This window comes from Cnephaeus nilssonii (assembly GCF_951640355.1).
Source record: "Cnephaeus nilssonii genome assembly, chromosome: 13".
Lineage (NCBI taxonomy): Eukaryota > Metazoa > Chordata > Mammalia > Chiroptera > Vespertilionidae > Cnephaeus > Cnephaeus nilssonii.
Genome location: NC_137084.1, coordinates 4,911,551 through 4,934,481, shown reverse-complemented (window position 1 = coordinate 4,934,481; position 22,931 = coordinate 4,911,551). Strand labels below are relative to the sequence as shown.

The 22,931-nt window shown below is 60.3% G+C and overlaps 2 protein-coding genes across 3 annotated transcripts; both read left to right on the top strand.

The window, feature by feature from the left end:
• MEN1 (menin 1) lies at positions 1-6,538 on the top strand. 2 transcript variants are annotated; one of them, XM_079789295.1, is made up of 10 exons: positions 1-174; positions 574-1,034; positions 1,962-2,170; positions 2,374-2,502; positions 3,085-3,125; positions 3,206-3,293; positions 3,856-3,992; positions 4,437-4,572; positions 4,996-5,160; positions 5,364-6,538. In XM_079789295.1, coding segments are annotated over exons 1-10 (1,857 nt in total). In that variant the 5' UTR covers positions 1-172; the 3' UTR covers positions 5,853-6,538. The 2 variants fall into 2 exon arrangements, with proteins under 2 accessions (XP_079645421.1, XP_079645422.1); XM_079789296.1 differs by having other exon boundaries at positions 1-186.
• A 314-nt stretch (positions 6,539-6,852) lies between these two features.
• MAP4K2 (mitogen-activated protein kinase kinase kinase kinase 2) lies at positions 6,853-22,322 on the top strand. Its single transcript, XM_079788669.1, has 32 exons — positions 6,853-7,027; positions 7,157-7,214; positions 7,457-7,547; positions 7,627-7,691; positions 7,957-8,012; positions 8,317-8,364; positions 8,459-8,501; positions 8,893-8,965; positions 9,045-9,176; positions 9,254-9,316; positions 9,672-9,753; positions 9,844-9,951; positions 10,319-10,397; positions 11,689-11,747; positions 12,561-12,604; positions 12,686-12,724; positions 12,810-12,843; positions 12,966-13,068; positions 13,156-13,244; positions 13,317-13,358; positions 13,436-13,520; positions 13,612-13,691; positions 13,784-13,844; positions 13,929-14,046; positions 16,379-16,437; positions 16,514-16,617; positions 16,732-16,909; positions 17,562-17,630; positions 17,734-17,820; positions 18,224-18,294; positions 18,399-18,454; positions 18,556-22,322. Exons 1-32 carry the CDS (start codon positions 6,932-6,934, stop codon positions 18,641-18,643), a joined length of 2,460 nt encoding a protein of 819 aa, XP_079644795.1. The 5' UTR covers positions 6,853-6,931; the 3' UTR covers positions 18,644-22,322.
• Positions 22,323-22,931: the final 609 nt, after the last annotated feature.

The window sequence follows — 22,931 nt, the reverse complement described above, 5'->3', positions numbered from 1 at the left end:
CGACTACCACTCCCATAAGCCCCAGTGGACCGGCGCAGCTGGCCACCATTTCAGGGCTCGGCAGGGGTGGGAGAGGGCCCGGATCCCACTTCCCGGCAGGCAGTGCGGCCGAGGGCGGAACTCCATTTCCCAGCAGGCTCCAGGCGGCGGGCGCCGCGGTGCCTTGTGTGGGATGTAAGCGCGGAGGTGGGCGCGGGGGACTGCAGCCAGGACTCTTCTTGGGATTTGGGGGCTTGGCCAGGGGGTGCCTTTCGGAGGGACTCTAGGGCCCCGGGGTACGGCTGCAGAGAGGGACTGGGGCGGCCATTGGCGGTCCTCAGCGGGGTTCTAGGGGCGCACCCCCATCGGGGCCGGGGCTACTGGGGTTGTGGGGGACGAGGAGGCCCTACAGCCTTGGCTGAGGGGGTCTCATCAACGCGAGAGCAGAGGAGCGGAGGGTGAAGGGGGCGGGGGGCAAGGGATTGTGTGTGAGTGTGTGTGTGTGTGGCGGGAGGGGGGGTTGGAACCTTAGAGGAGCCTGGGCAGGGGCTCCCTGGCCGAGCCCGCCGACTCCCTCTCCCGGCTCGCCCGCAGGCCGAGGCCTGCCGCCATGGGGCTGAAGGCCGCCCAGAAGACGCTGTTCCCGCTACGCTCGATCGACGACGTGGTGCGCCTGTTCGCAGCCGAGCTGGGCCGAGAGGAGCCGGACCTGGTGCTCCTCTCCTTGGTCCTGGGCTTCGTGGAACATTTCCTAGCTGTCAACCGCGTCATCCCCACCAACGTGCCCGAGCTCACCTTCCAGCCCAGCCCCGCGCCCGACCCTCCCGGCGGCCTCACCTACTTCCCAGTTGCTGACCTGTCCATCATCGCTGCGCTCTATGCTCGCTTCACCGCCCAGATCCGAGGTGCAGTCGACCTGTCTCTGTACCCCCGAGAGGGGGGCGTCTCCAGCCGAGAGCTGGTGAAAAAGGTCTCCGATGTCATCTGGAACAGCCTTAGCCGCTCCTACTTCAAGGATCGGGCCCATATCCAATCCCTCTTCAGCTTCATCACAGGTTGGAGCCCCGCAGGTGGCAGGGGGCAAGAATCCTGCCCCATCTGACAGCTTGGCCTACCTCTTCACAATACATGGTTTACAGAGCCCTTTTGAGACCTATAAGCCTCATGAGGTGGGGCAGGTGTTAACCCCCCCTTTGCAGTTAGGGAACTGAAGCCCAGAGAGGGGACGTGAGGTGCTAAAGTCACACCAAGTGGCAAGACTAGGACTAGACCCCAATCACTTGGCTCCAAATCCATTAACCACCCTTTGTCCCCTCAGCACCCCCATCCCTGCCATTGAGCAACTCTGGGAGTCCTACAGCCCAGCCTGAGGCACAGAGGGCAGCAGCAGATTGGGGGATGAGGAGCCAAAATCTGGCTGCATTTGAGACGACTAAATGAAATGTCTATGAAAGTGATGGCTTAAGGCTCAGGGTTTGCAAAGATCTTTCTTTGCTCAAGCCCAGTTGACTAGCAATCCTGTCCTGGAGTGCCATATGGAGAAGGAATCAGAGGCTGCTTCTGAGCTTAGCAGGAAAAGAGTGTAGAGATAAATTAGGAGTTGCCAGTGGGTGTGTGAAAAAAGAGGACTTAGTCTCTTGGTCCTGTTTTTGCCTATTCTGTTATCACCTGGTAGGCACAATAAAACGAGGAAATTCTTTAACCTAAACATATAACGTGGTTTCAGAGAAAGAGAAGTGACAGGGTCCAAGGCTGGGTGGAACTGGGAAGATCCAAGAAGGTCTGTTGCTGGGCGATGTAAACGGGGAGGGAGAGGCTTGGAACAATAAGAGGAAGGGGATAGAGGAGTGATGGAGGAGGGTCTGAGGTTTGGGCACCGGCTGGGAGGTGAGGGTGGGAGGGAACTTGGCCAATCCCTGCCTAGCCCCCTTCCTCCGGGCCAGAGCTCAGAGAATCCTCTTTCGTTACCTCCCGCTCCATAGGCACCAAACTGGACAGCTCCGGTGTGGCCTTTGCGGTGGTGGGGGCCTGCCAGGCCCTGGGTCTCCGGGATGTCCACCTGGCCCTGTCTGAGGACCACGCCTGGGTTGTGTTTGGGCCCAATGGAGAGCAGACAGCTGAGGTCACCTGGCATGGCAAGGGCAATGAGGACCGAAGGGGCCAGACAGTCAACGCGGGTGTGGCTGAGCGGGTATTGCCTCCTCCCCCTGCTCCCTTCACACGCCCAGCCCGAGCCACCCAAGGGGCTGTGCTTTCCTGAGCCCACTCCCCTCTCCCTATCACCACCTGAACATGTCAGGAAGGGGACACAGAATAGCTCCCTTCCTGGCTGTCATTCCCTGGAGCAGGCACAGGTGGGTCATCATGAGCCATCTTGTCTTGTCCTCTCCCAAGAGCTGGCTGTACCTGAAAGGATCATACATGCGCTGTGACCGCAAGATGGAGGTGGCATTCATGGTGTGCGCCATCAACCCTTCCATTGACCTGCACACGGACTCCCTGGAGCTGCTGCAGCTGCAACAGGTATGTGCCTGTGGGACCCTGGGCAGCTGCAGCAGGTGAGGTGTGGCCGTGGGGCCCTGGCAGGGGCACTTTTCCTCCCCCTTTATTTTGGTTAATCCTCACATGAGGATATTTTTCCATTGATTTTTAGAGAGAGTGGAAGGGTGGGGGAGGGACAGAGAGAAACATTGATGTGCAAGAGACACATGATTGGTTGCCTCCCTTACTCACCTTGATCAGGGCCAGGGAGTGAGTCTGCAACCGAGGTACGTGCCCTTGACTGGAATTGAACCCGAGACCCTTCAGTCCATCGGCCGATGCTCTATCCACTGAGCGAAACTGGCTGGGGCTCAACTTCCCCTTTTGCAACATGGTTAACAATTCCTGGCCCAGTCTTTCCCTGGGCTCTGGGGAGAGTGGTGTTAAGACATGAAAGGACTTGGACTCCAGTAAGGGGCTGGTTTCTAAACTCTGGCCCTTCCTATCTAGTGGGAGATCCCTGCTGGTGTTGGACCCCACTTTGCCTGGTAGACTGAGGACTTCTCAACCCCCCTCCCCCCCAGCCCCCTACCCCAGCTCTTATTTCTCTCTTTTGGCCTCTAGAAACTGCTCTGGCTGCTCTATGACCTGGGACATCTGGAGAGGTCAGTAGGGGGACGTGGCCAGGCTGGGCCTTCGGGGCCGGGTGGCTAGGTGGCAGCCTGGACTCATGGACTTTTCCTAGGTACCCCATGGCGCTGGGGAACCTGGCAGATCTGGAGGAGCTGGAGCCCACCCCTGGCCGGCCAGACCCACTCACCCTTTACCACAAGGTGGGGATTTCCCAGGAGGGCACAGAAGGGAGAACCAATAGTGGCTGGGGTTCCCTTCTCCCTGGGAACTGGGAGGGGGCACATGAGAGAAGAACTTGGTGTGTATTGGGAGTTACCACCCATTTTGTGTTTACTATGTACATATTCAGTGCTGTCTGCCTCACATGGTCCCTCCTGGCGTACAACAGATGTCAAATGTGGGAGCACTGAGGAGAGGGTGTTAACTTGGTGCGAGTGGAGGTAGAAGGGACATTGGGCTGGGCTTGGAAGGCTTTGGTGTTTGTGTAGGAGTGTGTGGGAAAGGGACATGCCCCGAGCTTGGAGGACAGACCCCTCCCCTTCCCTAGGCCTTGTTCTGCATTCGGGCCCAGGCCTCACCAAGCAGCCCTGCAGCCATGGGCGGAGCAACTGGTAGAGCGGATGGCAGCGGGGAGAGGTGGAACTGGAGATGGGACTCTGGGATCTTGCCTATTTCGCATTCTGGGTGTGATCTGATGGGACATTCCTGCCAAACGGTACGGCTGGGGGCTGCCTCCCTGAGGGCCCTCTGCTCTATCCCTAGGGCATTGCCTCAGCCAAGACTTACTACCGGGATGAGCACATCTACCCCTACATGTACCTGGCTGGCTACCACTGTCGCAACCGCAATGTTCGTGAAGCCCTGCAGGCCTGGGCCGACACGGCCACTGTCATCCAGGAGTGAGGATCCTTCACCCCCCACGCCTCCCACTAGGGCCTTAGTCCATCCTTCCTTCCTCTTTCACCCAATTTCCAATCATACTTACCCAGGAGTGAGGCCTGGGTCCCAAGCCCCATCCTTTCCTCTAGTCTGGGCAGCCAAGGCTACCATCACCCAGGAGGCAGGGATCCCTGATGAGAGCCTCACGCCTTTCTCTCCCTCCCCTCTCCTCCTGACTGCCAACCACCATCATCCAGCAGTAAACCCTGCCCCCCCTGCCCCATGCCCCCCTCCTCACTCTGGCTCTGGGCTGGTACAGACAGCATGATTTTGGGGTGAGGACCCCAACCACTCACCCAGTCCCTAGATGATCAAAGGAAAGGAAACCTGGGCTCCATCCCCCACCAGGTCCCTGGGGGTTCCCAGCATGGTCGAGGCCCCACGGTGCCCTCCTGCTCTCACAGCTACAACTACTGCCGGGAAGACGAGGAAATCTACAAGGAGTTCTTTGAAGTAGCCAATGACGTCATCCCCAACCTGCTGAAGGAGGCGGCCAGCCTGCTGGAGGCTGGCGAGGAGCGGCCAGGGGAGCAGACCCAGGTGAAGGGCTCCCCCTGTGCCCCCTTCCCTCCTGGTCAGGGCTCCGAGTCAGAGGACACGGACTGCTGCCCACGGCGGGGACTGAGTGAGGACGGTGGCCCAGCACACAGAGCGGCCAGGGTTTGGGGGAGCTGAGGGTATTTCAGGGGTTTCTACCTTATTCCTTCCGGTAAATGGGGTAAAGCCCTTCTCTTTCTTGGCCAAGACTTCTTATTCAGTTGAGGCGGGTGGGATGGAGGTAAGGGACGGTTCCCTCTTTTCTCCGAGTCCTGGCTAAGAACTGGTTCTATAAAAGGAAGGCGGTTCTGAGAATTCCCCCCTATGCCCACTCTTACGGAGCCAGGGCTCTGCTTAGATGAGCGGCTTGGCCTAGCCCTCTGATAAAGGAGTTCTGATCTGTGCCCTCCTTTCCCCCTTGCCCAGGGCACCCAGAGCCAGGGGTCTGCCCTCCAGGACCCAGAGTGCTTCGCGCATCTGCTTCGGTTCTACGATGGCATCTGCAAATGGGAGGAAGGTAGCCCCACGCCGGTGCTGCACGTGGGCTGGGCCACCTTCCTTGTGCAGTCCCTAGGGCGCTTCGAAGGACAGGTGAGGGGCAGCTGCGCAGGGGTCTGAGGAGGGCGGGTGGTGACAGCAGCTACAGGGCAGCCAGAGCTGGGCGGCCCTGAAGGGCATCTGCTCATCCTCTGGCTGCATGAGACAGGCCTCAACCTGCTGTCCGAGGCGGGGTCCTGGGGATCCAGCCACTGGGTTGCAGCCTTGCCCTCAGCTGGCTCTCCCTATCCGGCCAGGTGCGGCAGAAGGTGCGGATAGTGAGCCGGGAGTCCGAGGCAGCTGAGGCCGAGGAGCCCTGGGGCGAGGAAGCCCGGGAAGGCCGGCGGCGAGGCCCTCGGCGGGAGTCCAAGCCCGAGGAGCCCCCGCCGCCCAAGAAGCCGGCGCTGGACAAGGGCCCGGGCCCGGGCGCGGGGCAGGGCTTGGCACCAGGACCCCCCCGGAAGCCCCCCGGAGCGGTCCTGAACAGTGCCCGCGGCCCTGAAGGCGGCAGCACGGCTCCAGCGCCGGCGCCGGCCGCGTCGCCGCCACCGGAGGGTCCGGTGCTCACTTTCCAGAGCGAGAAGATGAAGGGCATGAAGGAGCTGCTGGTGGCCACCAAGATCAACTCGAGCGCCATCAAGCTGCAGCTCACCGCGCAGTCGCAAGTGCAGATGAAGAAGCAGAAGGTGTCCACGCCCAGCGACTACACGCTCTCCTTCCTTAAGCGGCAGCGCAAGGGCCTCTGAGCGGCGCCCCGGACTCCCCGCCAGCCCGCGGGAGCCTGGCCTCGGTCCCCACCGAGGCTCCGCCCAGCTCCCGCCCCAGCCAATGGGGCCCAGGCCCGGCTCCGGGCCCCACCCCTACCCGGAACCGAGGCTCGGTCCGGACCCGGAGTCAGACTCTACCCCGCGCTCGGCCTTGGAACGTAGAACCCGTGCCCAGCCTCCCAGCTGGCGATGGAAGCTTCGCCGGGGCCCCATAAAGGCCCAGCCCCGGGGACTCGGGCCCCAACTCGGACCGAGGTTCCAGCCGCAGCCTGACCAGTGCCGCTCTGGTCTCAGCCCTGGGGCTGAGGTTTCACCCGCCTCCAGCCCGGGACCTATGACCCGGCTCGGAGAGCATTTCCGCACCTCAGAATCATATCCCCTGGGAACCCAAGCCCCCCAACCCAAAGAATTAAAAAGGGGCGCTTCCAGAACGTGGAAATCCCAGCTTCCTCCCCGCCCTATCCCACGAGTCCGGGGTACGAAACTCCTCCAGCCTGTGTGAACCCTGAGCTCCGCCCCCTTCCTGACCACCTGGCTCCAGATCAGAGCGGACAGACCTCTCCCGACCCTCTGGGCTCCCTCCCCGGGTCCCGCCGTCTCGGGGGGCTCGCCAGTGGGCGAGGGGAGCCTGATCTCCGTTTTGTACATAGATTTATTTTTCAGTTCCAAGGAAGATGAATACATTTTGTTAAAAAAAAAGTACATGTCTGTTCATTTGGGAACTTGGGGTGGGAGTGGAGTGCCCTCTTGCCTCTGCCTTCGGGCTCGCCTCCGGTAGGACTCGGGGGCCGGCGGCGGGCTCCAGACCTCGGCCCGGCGGCTCCGCGGGGCTCCGGGGCTTCCCCTTCCTGCCGAGGGCCCGTCCCGCGGGCGCCTCCTCCCGGCCGGGCGGCGGGGCATCCCCGCCTGTCCCCGCCCCAGGCCCCGGCCCCGCCCCAGCGGCCTCCGAGCCACCGGCGCCCGCCCCGCCCCGCCCCGCCCCGCGCCGCCCCGCGCCGGCTCCGGCTCCGGCTCCGCAGCTCGCGTCCTCCCGCCCGCCGGCCCGCCGGCGCCGGGCCATGGCGCTGCTGCGGGACGTGTCGCTGCAGGATCCGCGGGACCGCTTCGAGCTGCTGCAGCGCGTGGGGTCCGGGACCTACGGCGACGTCTACAAGGTGCGCCGGGCGGCGGGGCGGCGGGGCTGGCGGGGGAGCGGCGAGGAGGTAGCCCGCTCCGCGCCCCGCGCGGGATCCAGCCCAGCCCCGCCCCCTCCTCATCCCGCTGCTCCCACTCCGTCCCATTAGGCCCGCGACGCCGTCACGTCCGAACTGGCCGCGGTCAAGATAGTCAAGCTCGACCCAGGTGAGGGCCCGGGGCCGGGGCCTCCGCGCGGGAGGCAGGGCAGAGAGCCCGGCGGCCGGCGCGAGGGGCGGAGAGTTGACACTTCGGAGCCCCCCTGAGAGGCGAACCCGGGAGGTGCTGTCCCCGGCACCGGGCTGGCCTGGAGGGAGGCGGAGCGCAGCGGTCCTTTGAAGATGAGCGCGCGGAGTTAGGGCGCTCCCTCTGAGCTTCTCCCCCCACCCACAATGCCCTGTGCTCCCCAGGGGACGACATCAGCTCCCTCCAGCAGGAAATCACTATCCTGCGTGAGTGCCACCACCCCAATGTGGTGGCCTACATTGGCAGCTATCTCAGGTGAGGCTGCTTCCCCCTGCCCACCCCGGCAGCCCATGTGGCCCTGCCATGTGCCCACCCCGGCGCTGTGTTCCCCCAGGAACGACCGCTTGTGGATCTGCATGGAGTTCTGCGGAGGGGGGTCCCTGCAGGAGATTTACCATGGTGAGCCCGGGACTCCGGGCCCCAGAGGGCCACAGGCTGCTGCTTCTCTTCCACCGTCTGCCTCCCACCCTCAACCCCAACATGTGGCCGGAGGGGAGACCTGGGGCCCAAGGCTGGTCCCCACTGGCTGTGTGACCTTGAGAGAAATACTGTCTTTCCTGGGTTTGGTACCCAGACCGCCTGTGGCTTCCTTGTTGGGGGGTGGCCTGGGAGGGTCAGCGTATCCCCCAGACCTCCATGCTAGCGCCTACCCCTTCCATTTCAGCCACTGGGCCCCTGGAGGAACGGCAGATTGCCTACGTCTGCCGAGAGGCACTGAAGGTAGCTAGGCCCATAAGGCTGCTCACAGCCCCAACGCCCAGGAGCCGCGGGCAGGGAGCCCAGCTGGCCAGTGTGGGGGTGGAGTGCCCCAGGCAGGGCTGGCCTGAGGGGCTGTGGGTCCTGGGAGAAGGGGCCCCAGCCCTGTTGCCGGAAGCAGCCCATTTCCCTCTTGGCGCAGTCACTTCCTGTTTGGGGAGAGGGGAGGAGGAAGCGGCTTGGGTGGGGGGCCCAGTCCTCAGAGAGGGTTCAGGAAAGGTGGGATGTTGCTGGGTAGCTGCTCTCAGGGGCTCTTCTTTGTCCCCAGGGGCTGCACCACTTGCATTCTCAAGGGAAGATCCACAGGGATATCAAGGTAGGGGAGTGTGGCCTTGGGCATCGGGGGAGGGGGGAGGAGGAGGAGGCTCTCCAGAGCTCCAGATGGGATTCTCTCGTCTCCATTCCTACAGGGCGCCAACCTTCTCCTCACCCTCCAGGGAGATGTCAAGCTGGGTCAGTACCCGGGGGACACAGTCAGGGTGAGGGTTCTGTGGGAGCTCCTGGAAGTCTTAGAGTTTGCATTCAAGTGCTGGGTGTCCTTGGGCAAGTCACTTCACAGCTTGGGCCTCAATTTCCCCATTGAGGAAAGCAGAAGAGTCCTCCCTTCCTACTACAAGTTGAATGTGGTTGGGTCTGTATGGAGTCCAACGTCTGGCCTGGCACTTGGTCAGAGATTGAAGATGGTTGGCCTTCCCAGGAGGGGGCCCTGGCCTTGGCAGTTGTAGCTGAACTTGGTCTGCCTGTTGTCTGAACCCAACCCGCCAGGTGCATCCTGAGTCTGAGCCTCGGAGGTGGGTGGGGTGTGGCAGCCAGAGGGCGGGTTCGAGTAGCTCTCTCCCTGCAGCTGACTTTGGGGTATCAGGCGAGCTGACGGCATCTGTGGCCAAGAGGAGATCTTTCATTGGGACTCCATACTGGTGAGGCTGCATCTCCGGCTGAGGGGATAGGGGCCACAGGTGGGGTACCCAGCCATCCCATCTGTGACCCCACCTCTAGGATGGCCCCGGAGGTGGCCGCTGTGGAGCGCAAAGGTGGCTACAATGAGCTGTGTGACGTCTGGGCCCTGGGCATCACAGCCATTGAGCTGGGCGAGCTGCAGCCCCCTCTATTCCATCTGCACCCCATGAGGTCAGCTGAACACTTGCCCCTTGCCTGACCCCTAGGGCCCTGTTGACCCTCGGCTCCTGACCTTTTGCTCTCCATAGGGCCTTGATGCTCATGTCCAAGAGCAGCTTCCAGCCGCCCAAGCTGAGGGACAAGACTCGCTGGTGAGGCCCATGTTCCTTGCTGGGTCCCCCTTTTCAGTCAGTCCTCAGGGGAGTAGAGGAGCCATCTGCCAACTCCCAGGGCGCGGCCTCAAGAGCCCTGCCCGCTGGTATTCTGCAGACCATCCGTGGGAGGGGCCTGGGCCGCATCTCGGGGCCATGGCTGGTGTGGACAGTGGTTGTTGATGGAGGAGCTTCCATGTCGCAACAGCAGTATTGCTCAGGCCGGCTGCCCCTGGCCTCGGGCTGGCCTTTCCCGGGCAGGCCCGGCAGACTCCTCTGGAGTGGCAGCGGGGGCAGTTGGCAGGATGCCCTGCATGAGGGCTGACCTGGGTCTGGGGGCTCTTGTGTCCACTAGGACTCAGAATTTCCACCACTTCCTCAAGCTGGCCTTGACCAAGAACCCCAAGAAGAGGCCAACAGCAGAGAAGCTTCTACAGGTGGGAGGCAGGGGGTGGGGGCCGGGGCTCAATGCTTGAAAGCAGGGGCCGGGGGCCAGAGACCAACCCGAGCCCTCCTCAATCCTCCAGCACCCGTTCACAACGCAACAGCTCCCTCGGGCTCTCCTCACACAGCTGTTGGACAAGGCCAATGACCCCCAGCTGGGCGCCCTCTCCCCAGAGGACTGTGATCTGGAGGTGAGTGGAGCTGGGGAATTGAGTCTTGGCCTGGCCTGGTTGTAGGGAGTGCAAAGGTGATATAGGTCAGGGTCCCTTTAACTTGAATATTTCCAGCACAAGGAGCTCCCCTCCAGGTGAGCCACCCATTGGGAATCTTCCCTGAGCCAGGTTCCTGCCCTTGACCCAGGCTGACCATGACCCTCGCTCGGCCATCTGCTTTCTGTGTGCCTTTGGCCAGTTATTGGCTTCTGTGTGCTGGTTTTCTCGATTATGAAGTGAAGGTGCCATTTAATCTCATGATCGTCTCAGGGTTTGTGTGTAAGCACATGGCGGTGGTGTGAGGGGAGTGCTGGGCGTGTGTCCACTGTTTTGTGTTCTTTCTTAGACTTACGACATGTTTCCAGACACCATTCACTCCCGGGGTCAGCACGGCCAGGCGGAGAGGACCCCCTCAGAGATCCAGTGTAAGCCGGAGAGGGGGGCGGGGGCTGTGTGAGTGGATTTTCTGGGGGGCTGTGTGTGGATTTTCTGGGGGGCTGTGTGAGTGGATTTTCTGGGGGGCTGTGTGTGTATGGATTTTCTGGGCTGTGTGTGGATTTTCTGGGGGGCTGTGTGTGGATTTTCTGGGGGGCTGTGTGTGGATTTTCTGGGGGGCTGTGTGTGGATTTAGTGGGGGCTGTGTGAGTGGATTTGGTGGAGGGCTGTGTGTGGATTTAGTGGGGGGCTGTGTGAGTGGATTTGGTGGAGGGCTGTGTGTGGATTTAGCGGGGGGCTGTGTGAGTGGATTTGGTGGAGGGCTGTGTGTGGATTTAGCGGGGGGCTGTGTGAGTGGATTTGGTGGAGGGCTGTGTGTGGATTTAGTGGGGGGCTGTGTGAGTGGATTTTCTGGGGGGCTGTGTGAGTGGATTTTTCTGGGGGGCTGTGTGTGGATTTTCTTGGGGGCTGTGTGTGGATTTTCTGGGGGGCTGTGTGAGTGGATTTAGTGGGGGGCTGTGTGTGGATTTTCTGGGGGGCTGTGTGAGTGGATTTGGTGGAGGGCTGTGTGTGGATTTAGTGGGGGGCTGTGTGTGGATTTAGTGGGGGGCTGTGTGAGTGGATTTAGTGGGGGGCTGTGTGTGTGGATTTGGTGGGGGGCTGTGTGTGTGGATTTAGTGGGGGGCTGTGTGTGGATTTTCTGGGGGGCTGTGTGAGTGGATTTAGTGGGGGGCTGTGTGTGGATTTAGTGGGGGGCTGTGTGTGGATTTTCTGGGGGCTGTGTGTGGATTTTCTGGGGAGCTGGCTGTGTGAGTGGATTTAGTGGGGGGCTGCATGTGTGGATTTTCTGGGGGGCTGTGTGTGGATTTTCTGGGGGGCTGTGTGTGGATTTAGTGGGGGGCTGTGTGAGTGGATTTAGTGGGGGGCTGTGTGTGTGGATTTTCTGGGGGGCTGTGTGTGTGGATTTAGTGGGGGGCTGTGTGTGGATTTTCTGGGGAGCTGGCTGTGTGAGTGGATTTAGTGGGGGGCTGTGTGTGGATTTAGTGGGGGGCTGTGTGTGGATTTTCTGGGGGCTGTATGTGGATTTGGTGTGGGGCTGTGTGTGTGGATTTGGTGGGGGGCTGTGTGTGTGGATTTGGTGGGGGGCTGTGTGTGTGGATTTTCTGGGGGGCTGTGTGTGGATTTTCTGGGGGGCTGTGTGTGTGAGTGGATTTGTTATGGGTGTGAGGGTAAGTCCTGAGTCTTCATTCCCCCCTAATCTCTGTACACTGGGCACCCCAGTTCACCAGGTGAAGTTTGGCGCCCCACGCAGGAAGGAAACGGACCCGCTGCCTGAGCCGGTGAGGCTGGCCGGGCGGGAGGGGGTGCAGGGGTGGGCTGGGTGCTGTGCGGGAGGGGGTGCAGGGGTGGGCTGGGTGTGCTGGAGGGGGTGCAGGGGTGGGCTGGGTGTGCTGGAGGGGGTGCAGGGGTGGGCTGGGTGCTGTGCGGGAGGGGGTGCAGGGGTGGGCTGGGTGTGCTGGAGGGGGTGCAGGGGTGGGCTGGGTGCTGTGCTGGAGGGGGTGCAGGGGTGGGCTGGCTGTGCGGGAGGGGGTGCAGGGGTGGGCTGGGTGCTGTGCTGGAGGGCGAGCATCTCATCAAAGGGTCTTTGAATCGCTGGCCTTGGGGCTGGGAGAGCTGCCCAAGCAGGTTTGTCCCGCCCAGGGACATGGGAGGCTGGGGCTCCCTCCAGGGCCAAGTCCTGGACGGTCATCTGGAACGTGGCAAGGTGACCACACCTTTCTAAAAAGTGGGCCCGACACAGGGCCGAGCCCCCACCCCACCCTTTCGGCACATCTCTGCCTCAGTCTCTGCCTGTCACTGGCTGTCTGACTCACGTCTCTGCAGCCTCGCTGTCTCTCGTTATCAGCATCTCGTCACTCCCACAGTCTGAGTCTTTCTCTGCCCTGTTCTCTGTCTCATTCTCCGCTGTTTGTCTTTGCCTCTCATTGTCTTCCTCTCTCTCTCTCTCTCTCTCTCTCTCTCTCTCTCTCTCTCTCTCGCCTATTACTGTCTCACTTTCCATCTGTCTTCTCTCTCTTCCACAACTTCTTGATCGCCCTCTCACATTGCCTTTCTGTCTCTCTCCCCATCTTTCTGACTCTGTTTCCCCACAGTGGGAAGAGGAGTGGACCCTGCTGGGAAAGGAGGAGCTGAGTGGGTGAGTGAGGGAGAGGGAGGCTGCCGGAGAGGGTTGGGGGCCGCAGAGAAGGCTGCACTCTGACCTCCCCCTCCCTGCCAGGAGCCTGCTGCAGTCCGTCCAGGAGGCCCTGGAGGAAAGGTGAGGGTGGGGCCTGGAGGCCTGGGGCAGCCAGGAGGGCCCAGTCACAGCTCACACCTCATTTCCCTCTGATTTGCCCGCCTAGGAGCCTGACCATCCGGCCAGCCTTGGAACTCCAGGTGCGGGCGGAGGGAAGCTGGGGCGGGGGCGGGACAGTGCTGTCCAGGGTGCAGCTGGGATGGGACCAGTTTACAAGGTGACCTGCTGACAGCTGGGATGGGCCCCCCGACCCTCCCCCCAGGAGCTGGACTCTCCAGACGATGCCATAGGAACCATCAAGCGGGCCCCGTTGGGGCCAGCCCCACATGAGCCTCCAGCTGAGGACCCTCTGTCCAGCCCCCCAGGTGAGTCCCAGGCTCGGGGGACCAGGAAGCAGGTCCGGGGCGGGGGGAAGGCTGGGCCTGGAATTTACCCTGCGTCTGTGCTTGCAGGAACCCCACCCCGACCTCTCCCCGGCTCTGACAGCCCCCCGCCTCTCCCCACCGCCTGGGCCACCCTGAAGCACCGGGAGGACCCTGAGGTGAGGGGGCCACAGGGACCGGGGAGATGGGAGGCCACGGGGCACATGGTCCTGACTCCGCTTCCCTCCCAGAGATCATCCTGCCATGGGCTGCCCCCGACCCCCAAGGTGCACGTAAGTGTCCGCCCGCCGCCCTGCAGCCCCACCGCCCGCCGCCCTGTGCTTCCTTACCAGCCTCTTGCCTCCCCCAGATGGGAGCCTGCTTCTCCAAGGTCTTCAATGGCTGCCCCCTGCGGATCCATGCTGCTGTCACCTGGATTCACCCTGGCACCCGGGGTAGGTGGGGGCAGGGAGGAAGCAGGAGCAGGGAATCCCCGGCTTGGGCCAGGGCTCCTGACTGACCTCTGACCCGGTACTCAAACTGTAGATCAGTTCCTGGTGGTGGGGGCCGAGGAAGGCATCTACACCCTCAACCTGCATGAACTGCACGAGGACACGCTGGAGAAGGTGAGGCCCGGCTGGCTGCAGAGGGCAGAGGGCCGGGGGCGGGGGAGGGCTGAGGTGCTGACCGCCTGTCCGTCTGTCGCTCTGGCCTGCAGCTCATCTCACACCGCTGCGCCTGGCTCTACTGTGTGAATAATGTGCTGCTGTCACTCTCAGGTACACACTGGAGCAGGCGGAGGGTGGGGCAGGCGGGGGACACCCTGCCCGCCAACGCTCTGAGCCCCCCTCCCTCCTTGGCAGGGAAATCCACGCACATCTGGTCCCATGACCTCCCGGGCCTATTTGAGCAGCGGCGACTGCAGCAACAGGTTCCCCTCTCCATCCCCACCAACCGCCTCACCCAGCGCATCATCCCCAGGTGGGGACCGGGGGAGCCTGGGTGTGCAGGGGAGAGGGGAGTAGCGGGGAGGCAGAGGGGCAGAGCCAGAGTTGGACTCTGGCCTCGCTCGTCACTGGGACCTTAGATCTCAGACCTGCCGTGACCTCAGACATGTCACTTTGCCTCTCTGAGCCCGTTTCCTCATCTGTCAGTGCAGTGAGGGCCTCCCCTCCCCTGACCCCAGGCCTGTTGGCCGGCAGAAGGAAGTAGTGGGTGTGAAATTGCTTTGCGGGTCGTGGGAGCTGTGGTTCTTAGGAGGTGGGGCAGACATCTGCTGAGCGCTCAGTACGTGCCAGGTCTTAGGCTGGGCTTGGAGACTAGGATCAAATGAGTCAGTCCTTGGGACTCAGTACCTGGTACTGAGCTGAGCTAGAGTTGGGGGCCCGGGAGGGGCCGGGAGCCGCAGAGAGGTCCGGTGAGCTCGTGGAGTTTGGAAGTGCACAGAGGTCTCCCGGCAGAGGGAAGAGCGAGTGCGAACGCAGGTCGGGCGGGGAGGTGGCAGGTGTTTGGCTCTGGGGGGCAGGTGGAGAGGCCCGAGAGGACGCTGCACAGGGGGCAGGTGGCAGAGCTCCCTTTGATGCCAGGCCCAGGATCTGAGCTTTGTCCGGCTGGCAGCAGTGCTGTGACCATGGCAGGAGGACCCTCCGAATGTCAGAGGGAGATGACCTAGCAGGGCCCTGTGGCCACAGTGAGGCCCTTGGCGTTGGCTCAGAGCTGCCCGAGGGCCGCTGCCGAGCTGTGCGCCCCGAGGTTTTCAGGAATTGCTCCAGCTGCTGTGCTGAGAATAGACTGGAGGGGACAAGGCTGGAAGCAGGAGGCCTGTCAGGAGGCCATTGAAATCATCAGATGGGAGATGGCGGCTTGGGTTGGGGTAGCAGGGAAAGAAGTGATGCATGGTTGGATTCTGGCTTTAATTTGAAAGTTGAACCAACGGGATTTCCTGACAATTGGTGGATGGACGAGAGAGAGGAGTCAAGGTTCCTGGCCGGGCAACGGGAAGGATGGAGCTGTCATCAGCTGTGGGTGGAGCCGAGTTCCATGGTGTCACGCTGAGTTTGACACATGCCAGTGGGGCCTCAGTCAGCTGTTGGCAGAGCGAGGTGGAGGCTCGAGCGGGTGGCCGGGCTGTGGGCTGAGCTGTTGTTACGACCAGGTGGTGGTGGGTGCCCGTGGGCCAGGCGGGGGGGCCGGGCCAGTGGCTCCACAGCTGGGCAGATGCCCTGCCTGCAGCGGGCTCGCGCCAGGACCACAGGACACAGGCCCAGGAGCGCCCCGTGTCACAGGCAGGTGGGTGTGATTGGGAAATCACGGAGTCACAGTGTCGGTTTCAAAGGTAAAGAGCGGAGAACCAGAATCGCTCGGAGAAAAAAATGAAACACAAAAATATCTGCTGAGGCCAATTGGGCAAGAGAGTGGGAGGAGCAAGGGGAGAGAGAAGCGTGAGGACAGGGCAGAGAAAGGCAGGCAGGCAGGCAGGCAGGCGTTGGCTTCCTCGGGGGGCCGCATCCTGGCAGAGGGCACAGACAGGGCTGGGGTCACTGGGAGGTGGTGGCAGCACTGCTGATGGGTAGCCCTGTTCCCCAGAGAAAGAAACAGGCTCAGAAAGTCCCTTGGGGGCTGAGGGGACAGACAATCACCACGGCAAGGACCCCACTTCTTCCCGGGCACCCAGGTGAGCCAGCACTGGCCGCACCGGGCCGCGGCCTCGGCTAAGACAGCGGGGGCAGGCCGTTTGCCTTTTCCTGCGAGTCTTCCTCTCTGGGCCCGTTGGCTCATCCATGACCGGGTCACGTGGGGCAGGGATGGGCGTGAGCGCTGGCTGCCTGGTGGAGCTGGAGCTGCATCGTCTCTTCGTTCATTTCTCCATGTTCAGTGACTGGAAGGAGGTGGGAAAGTAGTAACACAGGATGGTAACAGCTAGCCCTTTGTGGGTGCGTGAGATACGCCAGGCTCTGCTGTGTTTACTCACTGAATCCTCACTGGGACCCTACGAGGTGGGGGGCCCGTCATCCCATTCTACAGATGAGGAAATCGAGGAACGGAGAGGTTAAGTGACTTGCTCAAAGTCTCACAGTTAGAGGTAATTCTGAGATCTGAACCCCTGGACTGGACAGAGACTCCAGGCTGTAGAGGTGGGAGCTGGAGCCGTGAGCCGGCTTCAGCTCCCGTGCCTTCACAGCTGTGGTTCCCAGCAAGTTGCGGTCTCTCTGAGCCTTAGTCGCTCCCTGTAAGGCAGAGAAGAGAGTACCCACCTCGTTGGGCTCTGTCGGGGCCTCACCTGTGGTGTGTGCCCTGGCTGTCGCCCCTACAGGCGCTTTGCCCTGTCCACCAAGATTCCGGACACCAAAGGCTGCCTGCAGTGTCGTGTGGGTAAGAGCTGGGCTGACGCACCAGGGAGGGGTGTGGGTGCGGGCCCAGCCGTGCCCACCGCCTGCCTCTCTTGCAGTGCGGAACCCCTACACGGGCAGCACCTTCCTGCTGGCCGCCCTGCCCGCCAGCCTGCTCCTGCTGCAGTGGTACGAGCCGCTACAGAAGTTCCTGCTGCTGAAGGTGTGGGGCGGGGGAGAGGGGGGCGCGGGGGGGGGGGGGGCGAGGGGACCCTCCAGCAGGGGACAGGGGGGCTGGGGGAAGAAATGAAGACCCGAGCACCCCTGCTGCCCCCAGAACTTCTCCAGCCCCTTGCCCAGCCCAGCAGGGATGCTGGAGCCGCTGGTCCTGGATGGGAAGGAGCTACCGCAGGTGTGTGTGGGGGCCGAGGGCCCTGAGGGGCCTGGCTGCCGTGTCCTGTTCCATGTCCTGCCCCTGGAGGCCGGCCTGACACCTGATGTACTCATACCACCTGGTGAGCAGGAGGGTGGGCGGCTGTGTGTGTGTGTGTGTGTGTGTGTGCGCCCACAGAAACCTCGAGGCCCTGAGCTCCCCGCCTCCCTGCAGCCGGGCTCCCTAAAAGATTTCCTTAGACCAAAGGGCTTGGCAACTAAGAAAAAGCCGACCAACACCGCAGGCGCTGCAGGCACAGACCAAACCGCGCAAGTTGGGCTCGGAGGCTCCATTCTGAGCTAGGAAGCAGGACACGTGGTGTGGGGCCGCTCGTGGGGCAGAGTGAGTGCAGTGGGCAGAGGAGGAGGAAAGTGCCCTGAACAGAGGCCCTGCTGCGTCCCAGGCTCCGAGCCAGGGTCTAACGCACAGGATTTCATTCTTGATCCCCACGACGGCCCTGCAAGGTTGGCATCATCATGCCTGCGTTAGGGAAGAGGAGACCGAGGCTCAGAGATTCAAGGTCACACAGCAACTGAGTCCCACGGCCTGGTTCTCCTGGCTCCAGAGCCCCGCCCTCCCCACCCCCCGGCTGTCAGGGAGGTTAGGCACCCTCACCTGCCCGGGTTGTGCGAACGAAAGGCACTGTGGCCAAGAGCTGCCTGAGATGGTCCCCCATGTCCTCTTCTTGGGCCACAGCAGGGTTGGTGGCTCATGTCTCCCTTCTCTGCCTACAGAGGGGCTCCCAGGCTCAGCCCAGCAGGTGGTCCAGGTGGACAGGGACACAGTTCTAGTCTGCTTTGACCGTGAGTGCCCTGGGGTTAGGGCTTCGGACAGGGGAGGCCAAGTGGGTCACCTCCCCGGAAGGGAGCCACCCCATCCCTGCTCACCAGCCCTCTCCCTGCGCAGGCTGTGTGAGGATTGTCAACCTGCTGGGCGAGCCTACGGCCACACTGGCTCCTGTGCTGACTTTTGACTTCCCCATTGAGACTGTGGGTGAGTGAGCCAGACAGAGGATGGGGCTGGAGTACCCCAGGCCTTTTAGCTGGCAGCAGGACAAGGAGTCAGGTCCCCTAGCCCCTCTTAACCCTTTGCACTCGCTTGCTTTTTTCTCGATTCCTTTATTCTACTTGGGATTTAATTTTTTAAATACCCCAGATTTTACAAAGCGCGGCAGTAGAATAAAAAACTGGAGTTTCTTTTCATACAAACTTATTTATTTGGATTTTTTTATATTTCAAATTATTGATACATTCAAAGAGTAATTTTAATCTCGACATCCGAGTGCAAAAGATTAAGGGTCATCCTGGTCACGTGCGGTCCTCGAGGACCCCTCTGGCTGGGGAAGCCCGCATCGTCAGGGCAGGCCCAGGGCTGACGGCAGCCCGGCCCCTCCCAGTGTGTCTGCAGGACAGCGTGCTGGCCTTCTGGAGCCACGGAATGCAAGGCCGCAGCCTGGACACCAACGAGGTGAGTGGGACTCGGGAACCGAACCTGGCTGCCCGTGACCCAGTTGTCTCCACCCCTTAGCAGAGGACCCGCCGGAGTGGCCTCAGTGTCCCTTTTCTTCCCAGGTGACCCAAGAGATCACAGATGAGACGAGGGTCTTCCGAGTGCTTGGGGCCCACAGGTAGGACATGGCGCTTGGCCTCCCATTCAGAGGCCCCTGAGGCCGGGTGGCCGTGCCCACGTGTCTGCTGCCCGGCTCACCTCCGCTCCTCTTCCCTCCAGAGACATCATCCTTGAGAGCATCCCCACCGACAACCCTGGGGCTCACAGCAACCTCTACATCCTCACCGGCCATCAGAGCAGTTACTGAGCGGCCCGGGCCTAGCCAGAGGCATCCCCCTCCCCATGCCTTAGCTGCAGTCCATTTAGGCAGAGGGAGCCCAGGCCCCCAGCTCTGCGGGGTTGAAGGGCAGAAGTAATCCTGAGAAGTTTGGGGGCTGCGGAGGGGAGGAGAGCCCCTCCCACACCCCTGCAATAACTGGACCAGAGGAAGCTGCTGTCACCTCCCCCTCCCCTGCCCAGCAGCCCAGGTCCCAGTGCCCCATGGCAGAGGCCCTGGGTAGGGTGGGGGCAGGCCCTGGACGATCCATTCCATGTTGTTCCACATTTCCTTTCCATCCTTCCTGCCAAGAGCCTGCCCCTGCGCCCTGTCCTGGGAACATAATATTTAAGAGAGAGAACTATATTGGTATTAAAGCTGGTTTCACTTTATTCCACTGGTCCTTGTGGGTCGGGGACCTAAGCCCACGGCCTCACGTCCCTCCTCCTCCCCCGTCCCTCCAGCACGTCTTTCTGTGGCACCAGGTGCTGGGGTGCACCATGGGAAGGGCAGGCCGCCAGTGTGTGGCGGCTCCCTCATGGGGGTGCAGGCATCAGTGATGGGGAGGCCGGTGTTCCCAGAAGGCATCTCGGGCACCGTCTTTCCGGGGCCCCTTGCTCAGGATGAGCCTCAGCGTCGCAGTGTGACCGAGGAGTCATGTAGCTGGGAGGCCTCTGAACAAGGCACTCTCCTCTGGAGCAGCCCTGCCCGTGTGGGCTCACCAGGCAGCCAGGGGCCAACCAAGGGCTGCTCCACCCAGCCCCGGGGAGGCCTATGGAGCCAGCCTGCCATGACCGGTATTTCCTGCCCAGGCCTGGGGCTGCCTCCCTGCCTCCCACCTGTTGCCTAGGTACCGTGTGCTTGGTCAGGCCAGACCTACGGAATGTGGGCACCATCATCAGGCTGGACTTGGTAAGATTAGCCAGTGTCCACTAAACAAGTATTCCCCGAGGGCCTTCTCGGTGCCAGGCCTGGGCTCACAGAGGGCCGCTCCCAAACTGGACCAGCCCCAATGAGGGGGCTGTCCTTGCTGCAGCCTGCACCTCGAGGGCACATCCATCCACCATGGCTGACCTCCTGCTTTGCACTGTCATTCTCCCCCATTCCCCTCCTAAAGGGCTCCCTACCCTGGGAGCCTCCTGTTGCCCCAGGCTCTGACCAGAGCCTTTGGGCAAGTGAAGCCAAGAGGAAGGATGCCAGCCGGCCTCGAAGGAGGGTGGTGCAAGGCAGGACCAGGACCGCAGCGGGTGGGAGGCCCTGGGTCTGGGGGAAGAGCTGGAGTTTGGCCCAGCGATGTCCCTTCTGATATTGAAGGCAATGTTTAAATAAGTACTTCTCTGCACCGGGTGGGCTGTTGGGAAATATTTGATGAGTGGTGGGTAGATGGCAGCTTATGTGAAGAGCCCGCAGCAGCCCGGTCCCTAGGGCCCTTGGCAGGGGCCCCAGGCCATCCCATGGCTGTCATGTCCCCCTGTCCGCACTCCAGCGGAGCCCAGCTGCTCTGACTCCTAGTGACTGGGTTTCTCAGCTGAAATGGGGGGTCAGACGGGAGACAGCCCTGTGCACTGGGCACACTTGCCTGTGTTCTCTGAGCCCTAAAGGAGGGGAGAGGACCTGAGTTCAAAGGTTAGGCTGCCCCTGCTTGGAGAGCACTCATAGGCCACATGGTGGGGTGAGAGGATTATGCTTCCTAACTTTCCGTTTCCTCGCTTTCTTGGTGGAGGTGGAGGGTTAGCTGGGGAGTGCCAGTGGTGGGAGGTGAGCCCCCACCCAGCAGCGGCTCCTGACCTCAGGAGCCCGGGAGGACAGATCTGCTCACAGCACCACGCTGCAGACAGTACCACCTGGTGGCAGGTTTCCCCAGTCCTGCGCTGCCACCCTTGTCTGAAAAGGGCGGGAGATGGCTGGGGACTATCAGAGTATAATGTGCCAAAGAGGGGGGTCTGGGAAAAGCTAGCACACTGATGAAATACCTGCTGATAGCAAAGGCTGGCCACAAGCCAAAGAAAGATCAGGAAGCTAGGAAATATGCGCCGAAAGACTAAAATTATATATTTTTAATAGGTAGCCTTGCTGCCTATCTGTATTTTTAAAAAATACAAAGTAGATGCTATGGAAAGTCTCCCACCCAAATCCCACTTGCTCTGAGCCCTTCTAGAAGTATTTATGCATATTTAAGAGTCAGCTGTGCTTCATTCTCCCCCGTGATTCCACAGTGACACTGCGCACTGCTCGCATCCTGCCCGGTAACAGCTGTCCTGGGGCACGCCCGTGTGACTAAAGGTCCCATTCCCAGTCAGGGCATTTCTTTCTCTCTCCCTCTACTTTCTTTCTAAAAAATCAATAAAGCCCTAACCGGTTTGGCTCAGTGGATAGAGCATTGGCCTGCGGACTGAAGGGTCCCAGGTTCGATTCTGGTCAAGGGCATGTACCTTGGTTGCGGGCATATCTCCAGTAGAGGGTGTGCAGGAGGCAGCTGATCGATGTTTCTAACGCTCTATCCCTCTCCCTTCCTCTCTGTAAAAAATCAATAAAAATACTTAAAATAAATAAATAAAAATAAAATCTGTCCTGGAGAGCTTTCCATGATCAGTGCCTCCCCCTCCTTTTGTTGTTGTGGTGTGTGTTTTGTTGTTGTTGTTGTTGTTAATAGACAGTGGTATTCCATTATACAGGTTTCCCATAACGTGTTAATTTACTGTAATTAGATCCCCACTGATGGGAATTTGTTTCTACTACTTTGGAATCAAAAACGATGCTGCAGTAAATATGCCAAATACCACTGGCATATTCAAGTGTCCATTAGGACAAATTCCTGGAGTGGCACAGCAGGGTCAGAGGGGGCTGTCCTGTGATAGTCAAATTGCCCTCCCTGGGCAGGCGCCTCCGGGCTGGGTCAGATCAGCCTCTCAGCCATTCCATGGTGAGTGCAGGAGGTGTGGGCAGCCCAGGTGTCCAGGTCGCTGGCCCATACCCCAGCCTAGTGAGGGTCAAGAGGAGAGGTGACAACCAGAAAGTGGCCACGTTCTCTGTGCCACGCCCAGCACCTGGTCACTCCTGGTGCATGCTTTCCGCGGGAAGGAATGAGCGTGTTGTGAAGAGGAAGCCCTGGGGTCAGGCCCCTGGACCGGTGAGCTTGCTGAGCCCCATTTTCCTGGGTGTATCATCTCTAAGTCTGCTTGCAGGGCTGGTAGGAGGATTGAAAATACCCTAACACACAATGCAACAACACGTGCATCGTAGAGAGGTAATGCCGAATTAAAGCAACAAATTGCATAAAACTACATACAGTATTACAGTAAAACTAAACTATGTATTGTTTGGTGACACACGTGATAAAACTCCACTAGGAGGTCAGAAGAAGAAAAGGCACAAAATGCAAAATGCTGATCCCTGTGAGGGGAGCGAGGGTGGGTAAGACAGGACCCCAGGAATTTGCAAAAGGTATTGGTAACATCCTGGTTCTTTGGCGGGTGGTAGCTTCATGGTGTCCCGTTTTTAACTCTGTTTCTAACCTAAGGCACACACATCCTTTTGTATGTATCAAATCCTATGTAATAAGAGATTAGGTTGAAATGTTTCAAAGTGATCACACAAAAATCAAAGCCCTATAATGGTTTAAAAAACGAAAACAAAAGGCCAAGATAACCCTCTCCTCGATAAGGACCTCAAGTGGAGATGATGAAAGGGTGGGCAGGTCTTTCCCAGCAATTGCTTCCTTCTATCGTTTTTATTTTTTTTTAAATATATATTATTGATTTTTACAGAGAGGAAGGGAGAGGGAGAGAGAGAAACATCAATGAGAGAGAAACATCCATCAGCTGCCTCCTGCACACCCCCTACTGGGGATGTGCCTGAAACCAAGGTACATGCCCTTGACCAGAATCGAATCTGGGACCTTTCAGTCCACAGGCCGACGATCTATCCACTGAGCCAAACCAGTTAGGGCTATTGTTTCTTTTAAAAACAGCTTTCTGGAGGAATAGTCGGCATACAATAAACTGCATGTATTAAAATGGACTATTTGATGACTTCAACACTTACGTACCACACCCGTGAAACCGTTACCACAATCAAGATAAACTCTCCATCACCCCCAAAAGCTTCCTCGGCCTCCTTGTAGTCACACACCTCCTGCTCTTCACCTCCCCATGCCCCAGTAACCACTGGTCTGCTTGCTGTCAATAGAGATGAATTTGAATTTTGCAGAATTTATATAAATAGAATCATACACTATGTACCCTGTTCCTCTCTGGCTTCTTTCACTAAGCACAATTAT